Source organism: Pleurodeles waltl, chromosome 4_2, assembly GCF_031143425.1.
Source record: "Pleurodeles waltl isolate 20211129_DDA chromosome 4_2, aPleWal1.hap1.20221129, whole genome shotgun sequence".
NCBI classification, from domain to species: Eukaryota; Metazoa; Chordata; class Amphibia; order Caudata; family Salamandridae; genus Pleurodeles; species Pleurodeles waltl.
The window spans coordinates 347904647-347927837 of record NC_090443.1 but is presented as its reverse complement, the minus strand read 5'-3'; the positions used below and the strand labels follow the sequence as shown (position 1 = coordinate 347927837).

Sequence of the window (23191 nt, the reverse complement as noted above, 5' to 3'; positions counted from 1 at the left end):
GCACAAAGCGTGCTGGAACTTCTAGTTTTACTATCCCGTTTTTTTTTTTTGGGGTGGGTTTATGTACAGATCTCAGTGTACGGTGGCTGGTGATGAAAGTTGAAGAACAGGACTGCCTGAAGACACCGTCGAGATGCTGGGCCAGGTGGAGATGACAAAAGAGTCGACTTGGCACGTCTGAGGTGGTTCCCCAAACTGTCAAGTAGTAATATGAATATTCATGTGGTTTCAGGGAGGCTTGGGGGCACAGTGTATCAGGTACACATTAGGTGCGAACACGTATTTCCACCTGAAAGGGGAAGTAAATCCATTGCTTGACAAATCCTGAGGTCCTTTGTTTTAGAACAGACCACTCTGGAGTGTGTGCCCTTGGGGCTTCCGTCCTGGTGTGAAACGCTGCTGGGCTTCACCTGTATCTGGTGGAATGTCTCCTCACACTGAGCTATCCCCTCCCACACCCGGTATTTCCAGCAGATCACAAGTGCCCGCAGCAGCCACTGCTCCCCTGCCTCATTGTCCTCGCTGACTTCCCCCTAAAAGCCCCCTGATATGTGTCTGTCGGCTAAAAAGATAGGAATGTCCGATGTTGGCACACACAAAGGGGCAATTTAGCAGCTACGTGCGCGTACTGAACGGCGCACGTGCAATCATCCCTTCCTGGGAACAATGGAGAAGTCCACAAAAAGCGGTAACACCCGCTCTACGAACCTTTGTATTCTGATCACTGTGAAACAGGAACGCTAAGCCACAGCTCACCTGAGTAAGAAAGTAGGCGCTGGGTGTGCACACTGCCACCCTTTGACATGGCAAAAAGCCGATTCGCAATATAATGAAGGGAGATTATGAGCAGCTAATGGCTTCGACATTTGAGATCAGCAGGGTGACTCCTCGAGAGTGGTAAGGATGAGGGTCCTTGGTGCGGATGCATACAATTTACAGGAGTGATGCATCTTCACCACTACCCCTCCTGCAATTCTTAAGCACAAAATAAGGTTTGCAAATACTGCCGACAGCAACCGCTAGGAAAAGCGTGACATCACAATATTTGATACTGTTGAATTTTAATAATAACTGCTTGATTAATACAGCGGTCCAAGGGCTCCATGTACGTAGCATTTTGCACATCGCAAACAGCAAATCTGGGCATTTGCGATGTGCAAATTGCACTTTGGCATGTACAAACCCATTTTTGCGATTCGGTAAACTATTTACCGAATCGCAAAAAGGGATTGCGAGTCGCAATTAGAAAGGGGTGTTCCCTTCCTAATTGCGAGTCGCAGTCCCATGTATGATTGTTTTGTGACGGCAATGCAGTTGCAAAACAATCGCAGTTAGCACTAGTGTCACACTGGTACTAATCCATTTGCAAACGGGAAGGGGTCCCATGGGACCCCTTCCCCTTTGTAAATGGCAGTAAAAACATTTTTTCGGAGCAGGCAGTCCTAAGGACCACTGCCTGCTCTGAAAAAATGAAACAAAAACGTTTAATTTTTTGTTTTTGAAATGCATCTCCTTTTCCTTTAAGGAAAACAGGCTGCATAAAAAAAACAGCTTTATTGAAAAGCAGTCACTGACATTGTGTCTGCTGTCTCCAACAGGCCACCATCCCTGTGAGGGCAGCTATTCCCAAGGGGGTCGCAAATTGCGACCTACCTCATGAATATTCATGAGGTGGGCATTTGCGACCCTCTTGCGAATCGCAAATAGTGTCATTCACACTGTGCAACATAAGGTTTTGCGACTCGCAAATTGCAAGTCACAAAACCAAACTTTGGTACATGTAGCCAAGTGCTTTAGAAAATGTATGGGAACTATGATCCTGTGGTCGGTCAGTAACCTGTGGGCAGGATCAAAAGTGTGGCTAAAAAGAACAAAATATTCTGTAACTATTTTATTGGTATTTCACCTTCACGTAACTGCGTATAAAATAACAAACACCTTAGATGAACAATAAATGCAAATTAAACTAATCAGTGAGAGGTGCACTTTTTTATACTGTGAAATCTCTATTGGTTAATACTGTCACTGCAGTTATCTGTGTGTGTAACCGGAGAGCCACAAAAGTGAATTCTAGTTAGTGCAGTGGGGTATAGTGACCTGTTTTTTTGTTTTACTAAGTCAGAGCCTGGGACATAAAACAGTGTGAATATGGCCGCCGTTACACACAGTACAAGATAGGTTGCCACAAAGTTCACCGAAAGATATACTTTTAAGATAAAAAGAGTGCTTCCAAAATATAAATCTTGAGTAATATGCGGCTAAGTGTACCTAAGTGCAAACATTTTTATAACTCCATTAAAAGGAAACACTCCACAGCTCATTAGGTCACCTTACAATGCCTCTCAAACAGAATATTATTCAAGTGACTCCATCAATTAAAGCCAACACCAGCTTCCAAGCAGCCTTAACATTTGAAGATTAACTAAATGCGGGCATTTACATTTCTTTCAGGCAGTAGACACCCTGGCAAGAAGGTGTGTTTCTTGTTCAGCTCCCTGTCCCTCCCTTTGCTTCACAGCACAGGAAACTCTCTCCCCTCCCACTTCTACCTCTGGATTAATATAACACACAGGCTAAGTCATTTATACTACAAATATTGATTATATAATAGTTCCTTGGGAGTACACCTCAATGAGCAATGTATTAATAAATCATAGGGAGAGTAAAAAAAAACCTTTTAAAAAAAGGTAGTAGTTCTGTCCATATATATTAATTGATACAGAATATGAATATTCTTAGGCTAAATTATTTCTTACTGTTAATACATTTTAATTTATGATCATATACAAGGCACCATCACTCATGCTAAGAACAGAGATGACGTTTTTATTCAAACACATCATTTTTCACATTTAAAAAACTAAGGCCCTCATTTTGACCCTGACGGTCTTTTGATCGCCAGGGTTAATGTGGTGGTATCACGCCAACAGGCTAGAGGTGTATACCGCCACAATATGAGTGTGGTGGGTTTGGCCGCTGCCAACCCACCACATCACCACTCATAACGCCATGGCAGTATGAACTGCTGGGCCAGAGATGTTCATCTCCGACCCGGCGGCCCACAGAGTACCACTGACGGTATTATGAGCCGGCCTACCACCATGGTTTCCGTGGCGGTAGGAACGCCACGAAAACCATGGCAGTAGGGCCTACTGGTGACAGGGAATTCCTTCCCTGTCACTGGTAAACAGCTCGACCCCAACCCCCCATCCAAACTCACCCTCCCACCCACCCGATCCAAACTCACCCACCCACCCCCGATGCAAACACACCCCTCACCCCCTCCAATCCAAACACACACCCCCTCACCCCCTCCGATGCAAACACACACCCCCACCCCCTCCGATGCAAACACACACACACCCACCCCCATTCACGCACACACTCATAGACACACACACACTCACAACACCTATTCATACACACGTAGACATCTGCCGATCACACAACTGCTCCCACCCCTAACAGCCATACATGCACAGCCACACACACATTACCCTCTCCCCCTTACAGTCACAGTGCCCACCACCCCCACCGCCTCCCCGCATACATGCACACAGACGCCCACACTCACCACGCATACACGCATTCACCTATAGATCCAGCTATGCATCCATTCACACTCATCCATACATGCATTCACTCATACATACTCACACACATTCAGGCACAAATACACACTGACATACTCACAGGCATCCATACACGCATACATACAGACATCCAAACATGCATACTCACATACATACACAATGACATGCAGAGATGCACTCACTTCAACATTCATACATGCATTGACTCACATGCATACAACCACACATACACCACACCACTCCCATTCACACACGCACACACATTCATACATACACGCAGACACCACACACTCACACACAACACCCCCCACCCCCTGTGGGAAGATCACCATACCTGTTCCAGGGAGAAGGTTGTCTGGCAGGGAAAGGGAAGGGGCGCTGCTACAGCCAGCAGAGTACTGCCAGCAGGACACCGCCAAGCCGTATTAAAGGCCTTAATACAGCTGGCGGCGTCGTACTGGCAGGGCGGTGCAGGTTGGAGCATCGTTGGGACACCATCGTCTGCCAGCATGGCTACTGCTGTATTTCTGCCCTAAGTATGGCGGAAGTCTGGCAGTGTCCATAATTTGGCAGATGGATCGTCGCCTCCGCGGCAGTATATTGGCACCCGTGGCATCAGCAGTATTTGAAGAATACCGCAGATGTCATATTGACCCCCTATGTTTTTTATTTCATCTTTCTATTTCATCAGAAGTATGTGGAATGCAGTTGTGGAAACAAAAAGTCTCACCACGTCTGGGGGAATGGTGGTCCAGAGTTTGGCATGAATACGGCATGGAGAAGCTGATAGGCTGTTGTTTTGCTAGGATTAGGCGGCCATGCAAAAACCTATATTATGGGTCAGGTGGACGATGGAGAATGCATTGGCATATCCCTGACACTGGCAGGAAGGAAATATGCGGAGGAAGTCTTGCTCAACAGAAACAGATGAAAGAGGAATAGAGGTAGAAAGGGAATAATCGCCAGGCCTGATGCTTTGATAACCACTGAGCCACTGCAAGGACAATGCAGGGTGGGGAGAGGGGATGCTTGAGTAATACATACGTGCAAAGTTGCTATCCACAAACAAATGGGTCCCAAATGGGCTTACAGATATGGTTTGAAAGTTTGATGGGGGTTATGTGAAGCTTCATATAATTTCAATAGAGCATCTTTGGGGAAAATTCCATATTAATTTGTAAAACCTTTAAGGCAATTTTAATTTCACCACCACCCGTTGCTTTTTATTTTGTGAGGCTACCCCCGACATTCTCCATGTTAGGTTATATTGTGTTATGTTGTGTTTGTTACCCTCTTTTTTCTAATGGGTTTTCTAATGGGTAATTCCTTTTGCTCTTGCAGTGGGGTCTGGTGATCTTTGAAAGTGGTGGGCTATAATATTTGCCTTGGCGAGCATGTGAAATGAGTGAGCCCAACCCCTTCTAGAGAATGATGTTGGTGGAGTGGTGCCTTCCTTGAGATAATTTTGAAAAATAAAATGAGTCAAATAGACTTTAAATCACAATTTTTAAATAAATTTGCTCTAAAGCAATAGATTTCGAAAGGGGACTCATTAATTATTCAAGTTCTTTCATGATGTGCCAAGCCAGTGAAATTGGATGCTCACCAGCAGTTGACCCCTTTTTTGTAAAAAAAATGTGCTGTGGGACCTACTATTTGTCATAATTACCTCCATTATACTAAAGTCAGAATTTTGTCATGTGTACCCCATTAGGCCAATAATTACATACAATATGCCAGTGCTATAGCTTTGTCATTAGTGCCATCAACATATTATAGGTGATCCTCATTTCAAGTATTACGTGTAAAATGTCAAGGCCAGCAAATTGTTATGGTTGTCCTGTTTGCATATGGCATGGTTGTCGTTCCTTATGCCAAGAATTGCCTCCAGCATTCCAGGACCAGTTATTACATCTAGTATGTCAGTAGCAAATATTACCTTTAGTATGACTTTGCCAGTATATTGTCATAGGAGCCTGTCATTCTAAGAATTGCTTTCAATATTCTAGCACCAGCAGTTTGATATGGGTTTCTCTACAAGCCAAGAATTCTACTCCAAAGGCCTGAGATAACAGCAGACTCAAAAGCATAACACCACATTTCTCACTCACACTAACCTAATTTACTCACTCACATTCCTCCTCATTCATTCTCACTTGCAATCATTCATTCTTCATCACTCTTGTGCATGCAATCTTACTTTCACTCAATTATTCTTACCCATTCACACTTACTTATACATTCTCACTCAGTCACCCTCACTTGTTCTCAGTGTTACTCTGAGTCCATCAGTTTCACTCAATCAGACTCATTTATGTTCTCTGACACTCAACTGCACTCATTGTCACTAAATAGATGTCACTCAGTCACAAGGTTCAGCAGGCCCTGAACCTTGCTCCTCTGCTGCCAAGTGCTGCTGCTGCCAAGCGTTCTGTGTTGAGCCTTTCTCCTGCTTGTTTGTTTTGCCATCCGTTGTCCTTCCTGTTCTCTGTCTCTCCTGTCATCTGTTGTTTTTCCTCTTTTCTGTCTCTCCTGTCATCCATTGTCTCGCCGTTTTCTGTCTCTCTTGTCATTGTGTTTGCCCATTAATCTTTGTTCTCTGTCTTGCTCGTCAAGCCCCCAGTCCCCACCTCCTTTTCCTGCTGTTTTACTTCTCACTTCCCGCTCTTGTTGCCTGCCCCCCTCCCACTGTGCCCGCCCTCCCATGACCTACTTAATGGCGGCCAGAGGCAAGCCTGTCTGTGCCTGTCTGTGACTGGACCATGCCCAGCGCCCGAAACCCTGGATCTCCCACCATCTGTTACTCTGTCGCCAAACTCCTGGACCTGGCTCCCAGAAACAAGGACATCAACTGCTGCACCACCTCCCCCCGGAACAGGAAAGGACACTTCACATGTCGCCAGGTCTGCTTAACCTGCTCCACGGAGTCGGAGATCCCCACTTTCACATTACAGCCCCCACCAGTCCAGAGAAAAAACTACACTGGCTACTAATCAACTCAAGATCCCTCTGCAAACACACCTCAGAAATATGCAACACCATTACTATTGTTCATCACTGAGACCTGGCTCATGCCCATGTCATCCCCGGACATTGCATGCACCACCCCTGTAGGCTACAAAATGGTTCACAAAGACTGCCAAAACAGGCCTGGAGGAGGCATTGCCATCATGCACAAAGACAGCCTCTAATGCACCACGTTTGAAGAACGGTCATCCCACCTCATGGAACACATCAACATTCTCATCAGTATCAATGCCAGAATGACCATACACTCCCCCAGGTCCCTGTCTTGGCTTCTGCAAAGACATTGACGATTTCATCGCCCGCTGGTCATCGACTGCATACTTCTAGAAGATTCCAACTTCTCCCTTTATGATCCCTCGACCACAACTCCGCCAACCTCCTGGACAACCTCAACAACATAGGACTCAGACAACTTGTTGCCAGTCCCACACCCCATCTTTTCGGCCAGCAACAAAGACAGGTTCTCCCACACCTCAGAACCCATGTGGACCGACCACTACCTGATGCATTTCTCCATAGACTACTGACCTGAGCCCTCAACCGCGCCACTGCTAGCTCCCCTCCGCAGATGGAAGAAAGTCACAGGAACTCAATGGAGCAACACCCTCCACTCCAACAGACTCACACTTTCAGACAATCTAGAACAAGATGCCAACAGACTATCCAACTGTGTTTTGTGCGAGCTACTCACCTGAATTCCAGGCATTCCGATGGGGGCAATGACAATTCCCCAATCACAGCAAGGACTAACGTGACCACAATGAAGAGTACATTTCCCTCTTGCAAGTCCTCAAGGGGAATGGGATTTTGGGAAGAGAAAATACCAGCTTCTGCTTCATGGACTGCAGAATCAGACTGCTGGACACTGGACTGCGTGTCATGTTGGGCATCAGGACTTCTGATTGCTCAAAATACTGGGTTCTTGGCTTTTAGGATTCTGTGCTGCAAAATAATGACTTCATTAATACATTGAATTTTCATAAACTATTGCAAAATGTCAGTTATTGTTCACAAATTGTGCACACGTTTCTGTAAGGCTGAACAAGTTTCTTCCTCTTTTTACAATACTTTTAGAGTCTCTTCAGCAATGTCCAAACTCAAAAACAATCAACTTGACTAAAGTGCTTCTTTGTGTTCTGGTGTAATCTCTTGCCCATAATAGTCTTGATGAACTTGCTCTATTTCCGATCTAATTCTCAGGGGAGAGCTTGTTACAGGAAGTATGACTTTCCTTAATGTCTGTTTAGCCGTATCTTGAATTCCCATCCAAACGAAAAAAATCACGCTAGTTCTTACTGTCATAGATTATTTAAAAGACATAGCTCTGTTTTGTTTCATTTAAGTGATTAATCTATCTATGACCTTGAAATGAAGTTACTTGCTTGAAAATTTCAGAAGAACCCAAACTGGGTTTTTTCACCTTTCTTATTTTCTCTTTTCTACAGCAAATATGGGAGCGTAGGCAGAAGATAGAAGAAAAGAGCTGGGAGTCTGCAGGAAGCCGACCGGAGGGCGAGGATCACAGGATCTTAACTGGAGGCTGTCCGGAGGATGAGAGATACTGGAACTTGACTGGAAGCTGATCGGAGAACGAAGAAAACTAGAACTCAACTGGAGGCAGGCTGGAGGACAAGGTACTTAACTTGCACTGGAACTCCACCAGAAGCAGGCTGGAGGACAAGGAACTTGACTTGACTAGAAACAGGTGAGCAGAGCAATAGGTATAAAGCCAAGAAAGGCCTCAGACTCACAAGCATCCTTAAATAAGCAAATGTGCACATGTGCTTTTTGGCAGTTGATTGCTTGTTAAGGAAATGAGCAATTATGCTCCTGATTGTGGCACATGTTCAAAACAGATCACATTGTGAAGAGCACATGTTTTGGCAGTTACAGTTGGCACAAGGTTACCAGGTGAAATGCAATGTGTATAATCAACAAGCATTGGTTATAATAAATGAGACATTTAACAAGCATTGGTTATTGCAAACTTGATATTCAAGGATGTAATGAAATAGCCAAATAAGTCTAAATGTTGAACAACAGACTGGCTCCTCAACTGCACCAACAAATTAGCCCCCACCACGAACTCCACCACTAGAAGATCCAGAAAACCGGCAAAATGGTTCACCCCTGACCTCCACACACCCAAAAGACTCTGCAAGCAACTAGAAAGACAATGGAGCACCATGAGAGATCAAACAGACCGCTCAGTCTACAGACCGCTTAGTCTGCTCTTAACAAATACCATCTCCGCATCAAAGAAGCAAAGAAAATCCCCCTTCTCAACAGCATTGAAGAAAGTGCCAACCACCCAAAGGAACTTTTTAAGATCTTCAAAGAGTTCTCCTGCCCGGTAGCCACCTAAAACTCCATTCAACTGTCACAGACCCTCTGCAACTCAGTGATTGAATACTTTCACAACAAAATCACAGCAATCTACAGTACTTTTCCTCCACAACCCACCAACGTCGAACATCTTCTCACCCCAGAAGGACGATCTCACAGCCAGCTGATCACAGACAGGGAGCCCCTATCCACTCGGGAAACAGCGGACCTCTACTCACTCCGGCTCACCCAGCGACCCTTGCACCCATCACATCTTTAACCTGGCCCAGAAGGAAATCAGCCTCATCCTCACTCTCATCATCAACACATCCATCAGAATTGCCACCATCCCCGAAGCCTGGAAACAAGCAGACGTCAAGCCGCTCCTCAAAAAAAAAATGGAGAGCCCAGAGAACTAAAACATTACCGACCCATCTCGCTGCTCCCTTTCCCGTCCAAAATCCTGGAAAAAGCCATCAACAAACAACTCTCAGAACACCTGGAAAAATACAACCTACTAGACAGCTCCCAATGCAGCTTCCTCACCAATTACAGCACTGAGACCACCCTCGTAGTTGTTAGTTTTTACTTTGGTTTTCCTTTGTAGTTCATAGAATGTAGCAGCTTTCTTGTTAAGAAGCTGTGCATAAATTAGGGCATGTTACTTTTGTGATACTCACCATGTATGATGTATATGTATGTGGATGGTGGAAGGCATGATTTAAAACTGCCATCCATCATTCATACTTGGCTTTGGGTTATTCTAAGGAGGCTATTCTCCTCCTGGTGTCATTATTATGATGGTGCAGGAGGAAGGGCTCAATTTTGTGTGTAGTAGTTGGGTGTTCTAGAACATGAAGGTCTTGCTGTCATCTGAGAGCAGCAGGGGTTTCTGTTGTGGCCTTTCTGGTGTGTCATCTTAATGTTTTTAAATTCGGGATTGATGGCACGTGAATCGTAGTGTGCTCAAGAACTTGAAGTAATATATTGTTTTAAATAGTTCCTATATCTTCCTCGAAGCTAGTGCTTGTCTTTCTGGGATTTTGTAAAACATGCCTTACTTCTATCTCTGTTGCAGTTGAGGGGTGGTTGTCCCCTTTGATGTTAATTTCAATATGATTTTTAGTTGTAGCCCTCACATACCAAGCATTAGCAAAGTAGTTTGTAAATTTCCAGTGTACATTCTTGGTGCTTGTCATCTCCGGGCTGTAGATGTATCCAATGAGCAATAATAATTGTTTGCCTTTCTGAGACATGATGTAAGTGCCTCTTTCTGCCATGTTATCTGCACATGTTACAGGTATACGTTTTTACATTGCGTGAAAAAATATATTTTATTCATAATATTGTGACATGCATTATTAATTTTACATTTCATCCTTATATATTTGATGCCCTTTTAACGTTTTGCTTTTTTGTTCAGATTCTGTTTAGTTTTGTTGAAATGTGATTCAGGCAGTGTGTCATTCTCTGTTAAATATAGAATGTTTGGTTTGGTTATACAATTAATAATATATAGTTCTGTTTAGTTTTTGAGGTCTTTGTGTGATAGTTATGATGTTAACATTTAGGGATTGTATTTTTTTCACTTTTTATTACATTTGCTTACTAAAAAAGTTTCTTTATCGAATTTAATGTTTGAGAAGTTGGCCATTGTTGTCAGCAGGATGACATTTTCTTGTCTAATTTTTAAGTGAAAGCTAAAGTCTCGAGACACAAATAGATATAGTTTAGTTGTTTATTTTATGTTAAAGCACAAGTAATTAGTTTACAATACTTTTAAATTAGTGGGTTAATACTACTCACTTTTGAAGCTAGAGGATTGCTTTTGGTGGAGGCTGGCTCCTGAAATTTCCACCTGGAGTATGGCAGGGTGTTGCTTTCTGCTAGGAGCAGCATTTTTGCAGCAAAAGTATAGCTGTTTTTTCTGCTGTTTTTACAGTATTTATTTAATTAGTTATTGAGCACCATTCAACAATGTTTTTGAGTCCTTGACAACAGTAATACTTAGGGGGCTATTTTTCTGACTGGGACAGGCATTGCAAGGACTGAGAGGTTATCCTGTTCACATCTGCCTGGCATGGTTCAGCAGCATTTGTTGAGGGAGAGCTGTTCCATTTGGGAAACCGACCCTTTGGTCTTTTTGCCCTCTTTTCTGTGCCATAGTCACTGGGGAGAGCATGGTTGAAAGTTGAAAAAAATTATAACGCAGCCAGTGCTTGCTAGAGGTGGGTGATAAATTCTGCTCCGGCAGCAGAGTTCACAGAGTTTTGGCCACTCTGCGTTACACATGTAACGTGGAGTTCCAGCCAAATTCTGCACTCTGCTGGGTGGTGGTGCTTTTTCTTGCGGGTGATGCGCCAACAGTAAGTTGGCAAGCTTAAACAAGAATTGGTGTCCCTGGCTTGATTTTCGGGTGTTAGGAGGGCTTCTGGGGAGATTTTCCCAAAGCGGGCAGTCGCAGGTGGTGGACCAAATCTACTCAAGCGGCAGCAAAACCGATTCAATCAGCTGCGCCCTCTGGTGCACCGCGTGGTGCTGTTCGCACTTCTTCCTCAGCATGGATCAAGCTTCTGGCTCTAAAAATCTGCACAGGCAGTACAACATGCCCACTCGCACAACTCTGCGGAATCTCACAGAGTCTATTCCTCTTGCTGGTACAATGGAGAAAAATTGTATGTGTAGCTGGAAGTAATTATTAATAAATACCCATGAAATCCTTTCCTATTTTGTTTTATATGAGTTTTAATGCAGTGATGTAGCAGAAGTGATTATGTTTGCCTTGCTCCATGAATTCCTTCCACAGTTGAACATTAGGTCCTGGCATGCATCATAAAGCCTTCAGAGAGAGTGTAACTGCTGTCTTCTGGGAACCAGGCCGGATTAAGAGGAAAGGAATTTAGAGAGAATTGATAAACGGGGAGGCAGGTTATCATATTCAACATCAGCTTAACCGCAGCAGCGGCAAAATAACTGAGTGCTGCGCGTGGTCTATTTAACCATTCTGCACAAACTGCAGTGGAAAAAGACTTCACTAGTGCACACACTGGAGTTTTTGAGCAGCCACTGGGAACCATAACAGGTTTGCAGGCAACAGCTGCACTTCCAGCATAAATTGTAGGAACACCTGACTGCATCAGAAAAACTTGTGCGTACTTATGCCTCAAAATGTTGGCATAATTTGCTCTAAAAGGTACAAGTGCATGTCTTTTTTTTCCGAACTAGACTATATTATCCAACATTTGTTTTCATTTGCTTTTGCGCAGTCCTCGGGGTTCACTCGAATTACATCATTTGACGGCTTCAAAGGACCAACTGCTCATGTTCTGCTGTCAGAAAACCCTAATCCCGGTTTTTCTAATCCTGAGTTTTACACAAACTGGCTGCTGATTAATTAAAAACAATATTCCTTTAAATTGTGCTTGCTAATTTTAGGAACGGGTTGTTATTTTTCTGATTGTTAGTCATCATTATTTATTAACAGGTTTTCCGACAAATAAGTGTCCTGGTGGGTTAACGTGTCACTGAGGCTGTTTTATGTGATATAATACGGATGTGCCAGAGTGCATGAGGTCGCACAACAGTCGAAATCTTCCGTGTTTAATCACAAAAATAACTAAGTAAAATTGAACAAGTCAGCAAGGTGGGCGCCACGGCATACCTGGAAAGACATGATCGATATACCACGCCAGCACCCAATACAGAAAGGCATCGATGAGCATCATGACGACGGAGAACAGGAAGCTGTATTCATCAGCCTCTACCGGGCTGGCCCGTATGTTGCCCCACTGCAGCCCAAGGCCTTGTTCTTCATAGCGAGACAGATACTCTGTTCCAAACCCAAAAGCGACGGGAGACAGCAAGCTCTGCAATAAAGGAACAGTGGAGGTCAGGAACATACAAGGAGCTTCAATGCAAAGATTTTATGATTATGTCAAGAAAGAAGGTTAGTATCATCTAAAACCACCTGTAAAACCACTCCACATCAGCATCTTTAGAAGATCAGAGAGTACAATTCTATAAACAAGCATCTGCAATGCAATGGGTCTCGCGTTTGCTCGAGTTAGAGCTATTAGCGTTATAAATTCCTAACTGGACTTTTCTTGCCACATAAATTGAAAATGAAAAGTAAAACAGTTGACATAAGCAAGCCAGTTTAAAGCGCCACGGCCTCCATGAGCGTGAGCGCAAAGGAGTGACACAAAAGGAAAAAGAAGTTTGCTCACAGTCAAACGTATCGGCAATCGTGCAATTATCCATGTAACAAGGTTGATGGCCAAGGCAGTAACAAAACCGCACCAAGGAAGGACTAAGGTAAAGCATTTACCAAAAATGATGAAGGATTTTTGAAAGGCAAGTCCATGAATGAGTGACAGTGATAGACTTGCGGTTGGTGTGGTTAAAAACCCACAGATATATTACAACGCGTCAGAGCGCTTGCATGCGCAACCTAAAAATGTCTTCTATTGTACATCATGTGCCGGTTCAGAATCTTCTTATTTCAATGCTGCTCCTCAGGCAGATACCTGTATGTTTTTTTCTATGTGTTGTTTGAGTGGTATTTGGTTCTTAGGGCCAGATGTAGCAAAGGTTTTTACCCATTCTCTGTCTATGGGAAAAAGTGTTCGTACATATGGCCCTTACTGTAGTATGGGTGTTTGACTGTTTTAGGACAACCAGAACTACTATTCATCTACTTTGGCTTCTAAGGACTGACTGAGAGAATGTTTTTACTTTGGTGTCCAACCTATTAAGTTCACTGTGCTGCGGGCAACCTTTCTTTTGGATTGCTATCAGATGCAACCACATCACTGGGGCACAATTTTCCAAACCGAGGGGCATATTTATGAGCCCCTTTGCATTGCTCTTGCACCACACAACATAGTGCAAGAGCAGTGCAAACCTTGAGTGAGATTTATGAAGCCATACAAGGCTACATTGCGTGTCCCTGCATGGCTTCATACATCTCGAGTAATGTAACGCAGCGTGACCACTGCATTACATTACTCTGCACCAGGGAGATGTTTTCAAAAGGTGTTGCATGGGTGGTCCCATGCAACATCCATGGATTTTGATGCATTCCCAGATTTACAAGAAGAGATAAACCTAGGAATGTGCCAAAAAGATACAACCCCTCAGGGAGGCGTAATAAGGATAAATATCTTGGTTATTCCTCTTTTGGTGTGTGATGCATTCTGCAGCATACATGGAAAGAGGAAAAAGCCTCAGGGGATTGTTTTTGTGCAGGAAGGTAACCTTTCTACATAAAAACAATCCTGCATGCAGCCACCCGTGCACCATGGTGCAAGAGTGCTGGCGTTGGCGCGATATGCAGCCCATTCTGTGCAAGTTCAGGGGAAAGGACAGGAACATACCGTATTGCCTTAAATACAACACATTCCTGCCCTTTCCCTATCACACAGCGCAGCACAGCAAGGTGACTTGCTGCAGTGGGTGACCCGGCCATAAATATGGCCCATAGTTCCCACATTTTCAAACACAGTAATCTAGAACAACTGAAGTCAACCATGATTACACATTTCGACAAATAATAGGTTGCCGAATGAATGCCTATGACTGAAATGTTGTGGTATTTTATCTTACAACCAGTAGGTTTTATCCATTTCAGTCAAGGCAGCCTCGACCTAAAGTTCCAATACCTCTTAACTATGTGTGAAATTAGCAAGGATGCTTTTTAATTGGGAGCGGAGATGGAAAATTAGTTTCTCGAAATCAAGACAAATTTAACTAGCAGAAGACTTTTAGGAAAGTTCTGTTAATTCCGAAAACATACCCCAAGTTAGCTCTGAGGTTTGCACCCTCTGCAGAGACTGCAGATCTCAGAAAGCTATGGAATCTCCACTTTGTAAGGTCAGTCTGGAGGATCAGCTTGTCACCACTGATTTCTGGCCTAATACCCAAACTTCCCAAATTGGACTTCTCACCCCATGTCAGTGGATGAATTTGAAAGACTTGAAGTTGGTATTAGGACTGGTGGCACCAACGATTACTCGTGGGCCTAATTAGGGTAACCTATGCTGATTGCATAAGAGCACATGACTTGCCCTTTGTTTTCTCTTTACCCTCCATCTCTGGTCATAAGCATGTAAGCAATGTCCGATAGCGTCATCAAGTTAGCAAGGTGTGAGATTTGCCACAGTGGATGCAGGCTTATCCCTGGAGGATGGGCTAAGACATAATGTGAGGACCGTTAGTATCAATTAAAATATTATCTAAAGCAGAGACACAGCATCGGCTCCAAGGGGCTGTCTCAACAAATGTAGAAAAGGAAGAGAGAGACTTCTGGAAATTCTAATCCGGAACGTTAGCTCAAGTCCATATTACAGAAACACATTTGCAGCAGGGCAAAAATCGATAAAAGGAACTGTGAAACTGTTGCTACTATTAAACGAAATCATTATTGCACATAAAATATTTTAAATGTGTTATTGATCATTTAACAAAGAATTTATAGTCCAAAAATATCTGTATTTTTCTCATTTGCCTCAGTCTAGTTCTCTTCTTTCGCATTGGAAAAATGGAAAAAGTGAAGGAAATGTATTTTCTCAGTTTATTATTTAAAATACAGAAAAAATAACGTGAAGTCGGTTTGCTCCATCTTTGCGCTGGTGCAAAACGTTATTGTACAGCAATTAACATTTACTTCACAGCTGTCACTCAAGCAATAGTAATCATATATATATATATATATATATATATATATATATATATATATATATATATATCCACTGATCTTTGTGCACGAGTTTAATGTTTCTGTCATATACTCCTGTGAAGTAGAAAAATCCCAACCAAGACCGTAGGGAGTGTGCAACAAGTTAAAATGTTTTATGCTTTACAGTGAAAAAATTATAGATCCCTTGTGCTTTTTTGAAAACTGCATTATATCAGTTAGCGCTTCAAAGATGACCTCAAGTTGCATGTTGTGTATAGAGTGCTCAAATCAATCTATCCAACCAAGGGAAGACCTGGTCAGTTATGCACTGCACCTCGCATTGGATTCTTTGACTGACCTTATTCTAGTCAAGCTGAAATAAAATTGCTGGAATGTTCTGCCTCTTATCTGCACTTGTGGCCTGCCAGGCCAGGTGGCATTTTGTAGGATCTTTCAGTGGGAGATTGGGTAATGTGGATGTTCCAGACACAAAGCTTTCCAATACTCTGATCACGAGGTCATCATTGATGTTGCCAACAAGATGCTTTGGGATTGATTTAGAATTTGTCGGAGGGATATCCCATGCGCCCTATTGAAAGTGCATTATGAACTTCATATTTGTGATGGAGTACCCATCTGAAAATACTAAATGAGGCCTCCTATGTCTTGGTGAGAGGAGTCAGAGCACATCATAGAATTCTCAGCAAAGAGGAGCATGGAGACAACATGTGGCGCAATGGCCACAGCTGCCGACTTTGGAACTTGGAAATCAGGTTTGAGTCTCGGCATCAGCTCACTCAATCTCCCTGTGCTTAAAAAAAAATGAAACTGTCCTTGTGTAATGTAACTGTAAATGTAAACTGCCCCAATATCTTTGGGTCGAGTGTGCACTTTCTAAAACAGAAAAAAGAGACAGGATTTTGATTTTAAGAGTGCTTCAACCTAGGCCCAAAGAACTGATTCCAATGTCTGGAGACTAAGGGACAGATATACAAGAAAGTGCTGCATTGGTCCCGATGCGCCACTTTTCTTGCACTGCCCCTACCTCACCTAACAACACCATGGTTTCACCGTATTAACAATATGGCGCACCATGGCTCTTGTTTCCACAATAGCGTCATCATTTATGAAGCTATTGTGGCACTTTGTTGGATTAGCACCATAAATTATGGAGCTAGTGCAGCAAAGCATGCCTGCCCCTAGCACGCAATAAAAATGATGGAAAAAAATGTCGCAGTGCATTACCTCCCATCCCTCCCTCGCCTTCCTTTTAACCAATGAGGCCTCCCGCCTCCCCCTAGACCCTCCCTTCCCCTTTCAAAACCCCCCCCACCCTTATCCCCTCCTGTTCTTTTGTCTAGCCCACGCTAGACGGTTTTCTTCCCTTTCTTACCTGCACGGCGGGGCCTGGAGGTCGTAGTTGGAGGCACTCCTCGGGACGCGGAGCTCCACGAGGAGTGCTACGGCTGGGTCGCGTCTTGGACGAGCAGCAGGGCTGCTCGAGAGGCGTGTACTGGGGGCCGGCTGACGGGGTCAGCTGGCCCTCTGTGGCTGGGGCGTTGGTTTCCGGGTTTCCGCGCCGCGGAGCCGCGAGGAACCGAGGGACTTCAATTTTGAGATGTCAGGTAGGACGGGCGTTCTGCCCGTGGTTTTTATGAAATTTTACGAAGACGTTGAGGACCAGGTGCCTATATATAGGGTAGTTTTTTGGGGGTGAAAGTCAGTGTTATTTGATGGGTTATCATGCCTAAAGTTCCAGCAAAGAGACGTAGGATTGTCTCTTCTTCCTCCTCGGAGGAGGGAGGTGAGGCTAGCATTGCTACTCCTGAGAACTCACAGGTACCAGACAGGGGTACTCCCCTCATGTCCAGGGAAGAAGTGCAGGATATGATTGAGGTAGCTGTTACCAGGGCACTGCAAGCAGGCGTGGCCAGGACTGGTCAGTCTAAGCGTGCACACTCATCGGTAGCAGCAAGGAAATCCTCATCGGAGAGTGAGGATGAGGCCCCATCGACGTCATCTGGGGGGAAATATGTTTCCAGAGAAGAAATGTGGGAGGTGATTGCACATGTTCGGGACAATTTGGGTTTCCCAGTGTTTCAACCTACAAACTCGGATTCTCATTTATTTCCTCAATATCAGACACCTTCGAAGTTTGCCATGCCTTTTCAGGGACCTGTGAAGGATATGGTGTTTCGTGAGTGGAAGGATGTGGAGAAGGCTCAGGTTCCACGATTCCTTCAGAAACTTTACTTACTTGAGGGTGAGGAGGTTTTGCCTCCTTCAATACGCCTGGACTCTATTTTGGCTACTCTGATTGGCAAAACGGCAGTCAATCCGGAGGATTGTGTGCCTACGGATGCCACAAACCGTAAAGTGGATTCGGGTCTTAAGAGGGCTTTTGCTGCGGAGAATCTGGCGCTGAAGGCAGGGATTTATTCTGCTTATGCGTCGCAGTCATTGGTTCAAGACTTTGATAAACTGACGGTGGCTGTGCAGGAAGGGGCGGAATGTTCAGAGCTCCTGGCTGGTATGGAGCAGCAGGCCAGATTGTTGGCTGATGTGTCTTCAGATGTGGTCCGTACTTCGGCTCTGGCATCCGGGTCTTTGATTGGGGCTCGTAGGTCACTCTGGTTGTGTTCCTGGAAGGCTGATCCAGGGGAAAAGGCGGCCTTGTTGAGACTGCAGTTTGAAGGCCGTAACTTGTTTGGAGAACAATTGCCATCCATGCTTTCCAGGGCATTTAAGGAGAGGAAGCATGCCTTACCTTATAAAGGGGGTTCTTCTTCGGGTAAAGGGTGGAAGAAGCATTCCAGATCTTCTCCTACTAGGGATGCTAAATCCTTTTCATTTAGGAAACGGCGTTTTCAGCCGCGGTTTTCGCCTAAGAAGTCTGCTCCTGCGACCCGGGGTGGTTTCAAGAAGGGGTCCTGACAATCACTGTGGGCCTGGCAGAGGGCCGGTTGGGGGAAGACTGAGTCACTTTCTTTCAGCTTGGGAGGACAGTGTAAACGATCATTGGGTACTAGACATTGTGACCAATGGTTATGTCATAGATTTTGTGGTGGTTCCTCCAGATTCAGGGGTACGTCCCACAGAGGGGTCACGGAGAAAAGCATTATTGGACGGAGTGCGGGACTTACTGGTCAAGGGGGCCATTTCCCACGTTCCGCTAGACGAACGGGGTCAGGGCACTTATTCGGTCTTGTTTCTTGTGCAGAAAGTTTCAGGGGGATTTCGACCGGTGCTCAATCTAAAGGAGGTGAATACCTGGATCAGGACAGTGCATTTCCGCATGCTGTCCATTCAGACTATTTTTCCATTGGTCAGGCAAGGGGACTTTCTGGTGTCACTGGATCTGCAGGATGCTTACCTACACGTGCCTGTGGCAAGATCCTCTCAAAAGTTCCTGAGGTTTGCGGTGGGTCAGGACCATTATCAGTTTTGCGTTCTGCCTTTCGGTCTAAAATCTTCTCCTCGAATTTTCACAAAGGTGCTGGCTCCTCTAGTGGCTTTGCTTCATTCAGAAGGGGTGTTTCTGCATCCTTATCTAGACGACATTTTGATTCATGCCCAATCACAAGACCTTTTGCAGAGGCAGGTGGCCCAGGTTCTGGGGGTCCTGCAAAACCACGGGTTTTTAATCAATTGGGAGAAGTCAGACTTAGTGCCGTCCCAGGATCTGGTTTTTCTGGGGGCTCGGTTTCAGACTCTTCTAGGGTTGGTGACTGTGTCAGAAAAAAGGTTGGGTGTACTCCAGGCTTTAGTAAAGAAGGTATTGTTGCTGTCTGCTCCCCGAGCTCTTCTGTGGTTGCGTCTGCAGGGTCATTTGGCGTCGGTGATATTTCTGGTTCCTTGGGCACGTTTCCATCTCCTGTGCTTGATGACATGGTTCTTGAGAAGGTGGGCACCAGGGTCCGGTTCTCTGAAGGACAGGGTTCCAGGGTCCGGATTGATTCACAGAGAGTTGCAATGGTGGTTGGATGCAGACCACATGAGGGTAGGGGTTTCTTTATCACCTCTGAGACCCGTGGTGGTGACGACGGATGCCAGCCTCTCCGGTTGGGGGGCATTGATGGGGTCGGCTCAGATTCAGGGGTTTTGGTCCCCTCGGGAGGCGAGTCGGTCATCGAATTGGCGCGAATTGCGGGCAGTATTCCTGGCTCTGGTCCATTTCCAGGATTCCCTGAGGGGGTTGGCGGTTCTGGTTCGCACAGACAACTTAGTGGCCAAGGCTTATGTCAATCGGCAAGGGGGGACCAGGTCGAGGGCTCTGTTCAATCTAGTCAGGGAGATTTTTGTGTGGGCTCAGGAGTGGGTTCCTTCTCTCAGGGCTACGTACATTCGGGGGGTGGTAAATGTTCGGGCGGATCTGCTGAGCAGAGTGATTCCTTCCTCTCAACTTTTCTCTCTCCGGAAGTCTCTGTTTCGGCTTTGGGTTCTTCCAGTGCTGGATGTGTTTGCGTCAGTAGGGAATGCGAAAGTGGAGCGCTTCTGCTCCCGGTTTCAGTGTCCACAAGCATGGGAGGTGGACGGGATGTCATGTCCTTGGCCGCAGGGCCTTTTGTATGCGTTCCCTCCTTTTCAACTACTCAGGGCGTTTCTGTTACGAGTGAGGGATCTGGGGTCCAGGGTTATCCTAATTGCGCCACTTTGGCCGAGGGCAAATTGGTTCCCTTTGTTGAGGCTGATGGCGGAGGGGAGGATGTGGCCTCTGCCCCTTTGTCCGTCTCCCCTGGAGTTTCCCTGCCTCCCATTGGGGTCATTAAGGAGGTTACACTTGACGGCCTGGAAGTTGAACGTAGGGGATTGACAGGTCTAGGGGTGCCGGTGGCTTTGAGTTCTACCTTGCTGGCTTCTAGGAGACGTTCCACTTTGCTTTCTTATGGTAGACAGTGGAAGGTGTTTTCGTCATGGTGCTTAAGTCGTGAGTTGGATCCTACCTGCGCTTCTATCTTTGAGGTGATGCAGTTCCTGCAGGACGGTGCTCATTTAGGGTTATCAGTAGCATCTCTTCGGGTACAGTGGGCGGCTATTCAGGCATTCAGAGGGCCATGGCGTAATCTTCAGGATGAAGGGCGATTGATGCCTAGATTTTTTCAAGGGCTTATTAATTTATTTCCTCGCCCAGTACGTTCTTTTCCTTCATGGGATCTGTCCTTGGTTTTGGATGTGTTGACGGAGGCCCCTTTTGAACCATTGGGGGACTGTGATTTGCGCCATCTATCTTTGAAGACGTTCTTTTTGGTAGCCATTACTTCGGCTCGTCGGTTGGGGGAATTGGGGGCATTGGCCTGTTCCTTTCCTTTTTGTAAGATTTTTCCCGATAGGGTGGTTCTGGTTCCGGTGCCTTCCTTTATTCCAAAAGTCAATTCTTTGTTCCATTCCCGGCAGGAGGTCATCCTTCCTTCATTTTGTCCGAATCCCTCATCAAGGGAGGAGGTCCGTTTGCATTCGTTGGATGTACGCAGGGTTTTGTTGGAGTATCTGCGGGTGGTGGCTCCTTTTCGTAAAGGGGATTCACTGTTTGTTAATTTTGGGCCGGCTCGCAAAGGTGAGAAACCTTCCACGGCTTCCTTAAGTCGGTGGGTTAGATCTTTAATTCTGTTGGCCTATTCCTTGAAAGAGGTGGTTCCTCCTCAAGGGATCCAGGGGAGATCTAACAGAGGCATGGCGGCTACGGTGGCGGAGCTTCAGGGGACTTCTGTGGTGGAAATTTGCAGGGCCGCCACTTGGGTTTCTCCTTCGACGTTTGTGCGTCATTATAGGCTGTCGGACTTGGGTAGTTTGGAGTCGGTGTTAGGTCACCGGGTCTTATCCTCTATGAGATAATGTTTGGGATGATCTTGGTGCGGGATATTAAATAAAGGTCTTGCAACTCGATGTCCGTCTCCTGTGTGTTTTCTTGCTATGTCTCATTGGTTAAAAGGAAGGCGAGGGAGGGACGGGAGGTAATGCTTCCATTTTCTTACGATAATGGCATTACTCCTAGTCCTACTCCCTCGCCTTCCTTTTCCGTTCCCTCCCACCCTCCCGGTACGGACGGTCCGAGTTGCAGTTTGGGCTTGGTTTTTGTACAGGAGGGGATAAGGTTGGGGGGGGGTTTTGAAAGGGGAAGGGAGGGTCTAGGGGGGAGGCGGGAGGCCTCATTGGTTAAAAGGAAGGCGAGGGAGTAGGACTAGGAGTAATGCCATTATCGTAAGAAAATGGAAGCATTCTTGTATATTTCACTGTTCCATTTTTTGCAGCCTTTCTGCATGGGAATGCCTCCTTTGCATACAATATACCTGGCACAGGTATAATGTGGTGGAAGGGGTAACAAAGTGACGCAATGCTAGCATTGTGCCACTTTGTACATATGGCGTGGGGAAATGGCCTCCTTAATGCCACATTAGAGTTAAAAAAATTACGCTGGTGTGGCTCAAGGAGGAACAAGGCCCTTGTAAATCTGGCCCTAAGAGGATCAATTAAGTATATGTTGGAGTGGGAGATTCGCCATAAATCAACAAGTGCCGTGCCTCATCAGACTGGCAGTCCACCTACCGCATTTTGAAGTGGGCATCGGCTATATTTCCGAAGACAGACCCTCACTTAGTTCCGCTGTTGGAAACCTTACACCATACGGCCACGAGTTTGAGCATGTTTAAAGTCCAGCCCTACTAACGACGAGTCTTGGAATGTTTCAGGAGTACTATGTGAGGCATGGTGGATCCTACCACACTGGGGAAAAGAAAAAGAGCTTCTCTATGGTGAAATGAGGAAACACCCTGCACACCTGGGGCTATTTTTATATTTAGCCTACTGGTGCATTTATTAAGTCGAAATACAGCTGGTTGGGTGCCGGGGGGCAGGAGGAGATTGGGTCTCTGCCATGCCTGCTTCTTGGTGACCTGCCTACCTATCTTTAAATGACAGCCTAAGTTTCTCTGGGTCTGAAAAAACACAAATGAAGATTTGAAGACTGCATGTTGGTTGTGAGTGAAAAGTTACATTTTAATGTTTGGAGACGGATTATATCTGTCCAAAAGAAAAACAGCAAAATTTGGAGAAGTCATGAAGTTGGACACGCACAAAAATAAAAAACATATGTGACAATCAAATGGTACATGAATTATAGTTTTTTTAACTAAATGATGATCTACCTCACCTCCAGATCCATGTTTGATATACTATATGCCAGCTTGTAGCAAGCTTTCCAATAGGTTCAGTGAACCCCTGGCCACAGGCAGAGTGTGATATCATTTAGTACGAGGTACAGAGTGAGTGTGTCGTCATTTAGTATGAGGTTATATAGGCTCAGTGTGACCTTAATTAGTATGAGCTTAGAGGCTGAGTGTTTCATCACACAGGGTGAGTCCGCAGGATGAGTGAGGCATCAGAAAGGGATGAGGATGCATGCTCAGAGTGACATCAGTGAACAAGCAAGCAGACTGAGTTTTACATCACAGAAAACGAGGCTGCAAGATAGTGCGACATCAGTGAAGGATGCTGCATGTTGAGTGTTACACATGGTCAGACTGGAAACCAAAATCAGTCCTGGCAAACGAGCCAGCACCACATTGCAGGAAGT

The 23191-nt window shown here is 45.2% G+C and overlaps 1 protein-coding gene across 3 annotated transcripts in view; it reads right to left on the bottom strand.

Moving 5' to 3' along the window:
* The window catches only part of ABCA4 (ATP binding cassette subfamily A member 4), a 1046570-nt gene that overhangs the window by 440470 nt on the left and 582909 nt on the right, over positions 1-23191 (bottom strand). For all 3 annotated transcript variants that reach the window (XM_069231419.1, XM_069231421.1, XM_069231420.1), the window contains one exon: positions 12607-12811. In XM_069231419.1, the coding sequence (XP_069087520.1) occupies positions 12607-12811 (205 nt within the window). The remainder of the gene's footprint in view (positions 1-12606; positions 12812-23191) is intronic.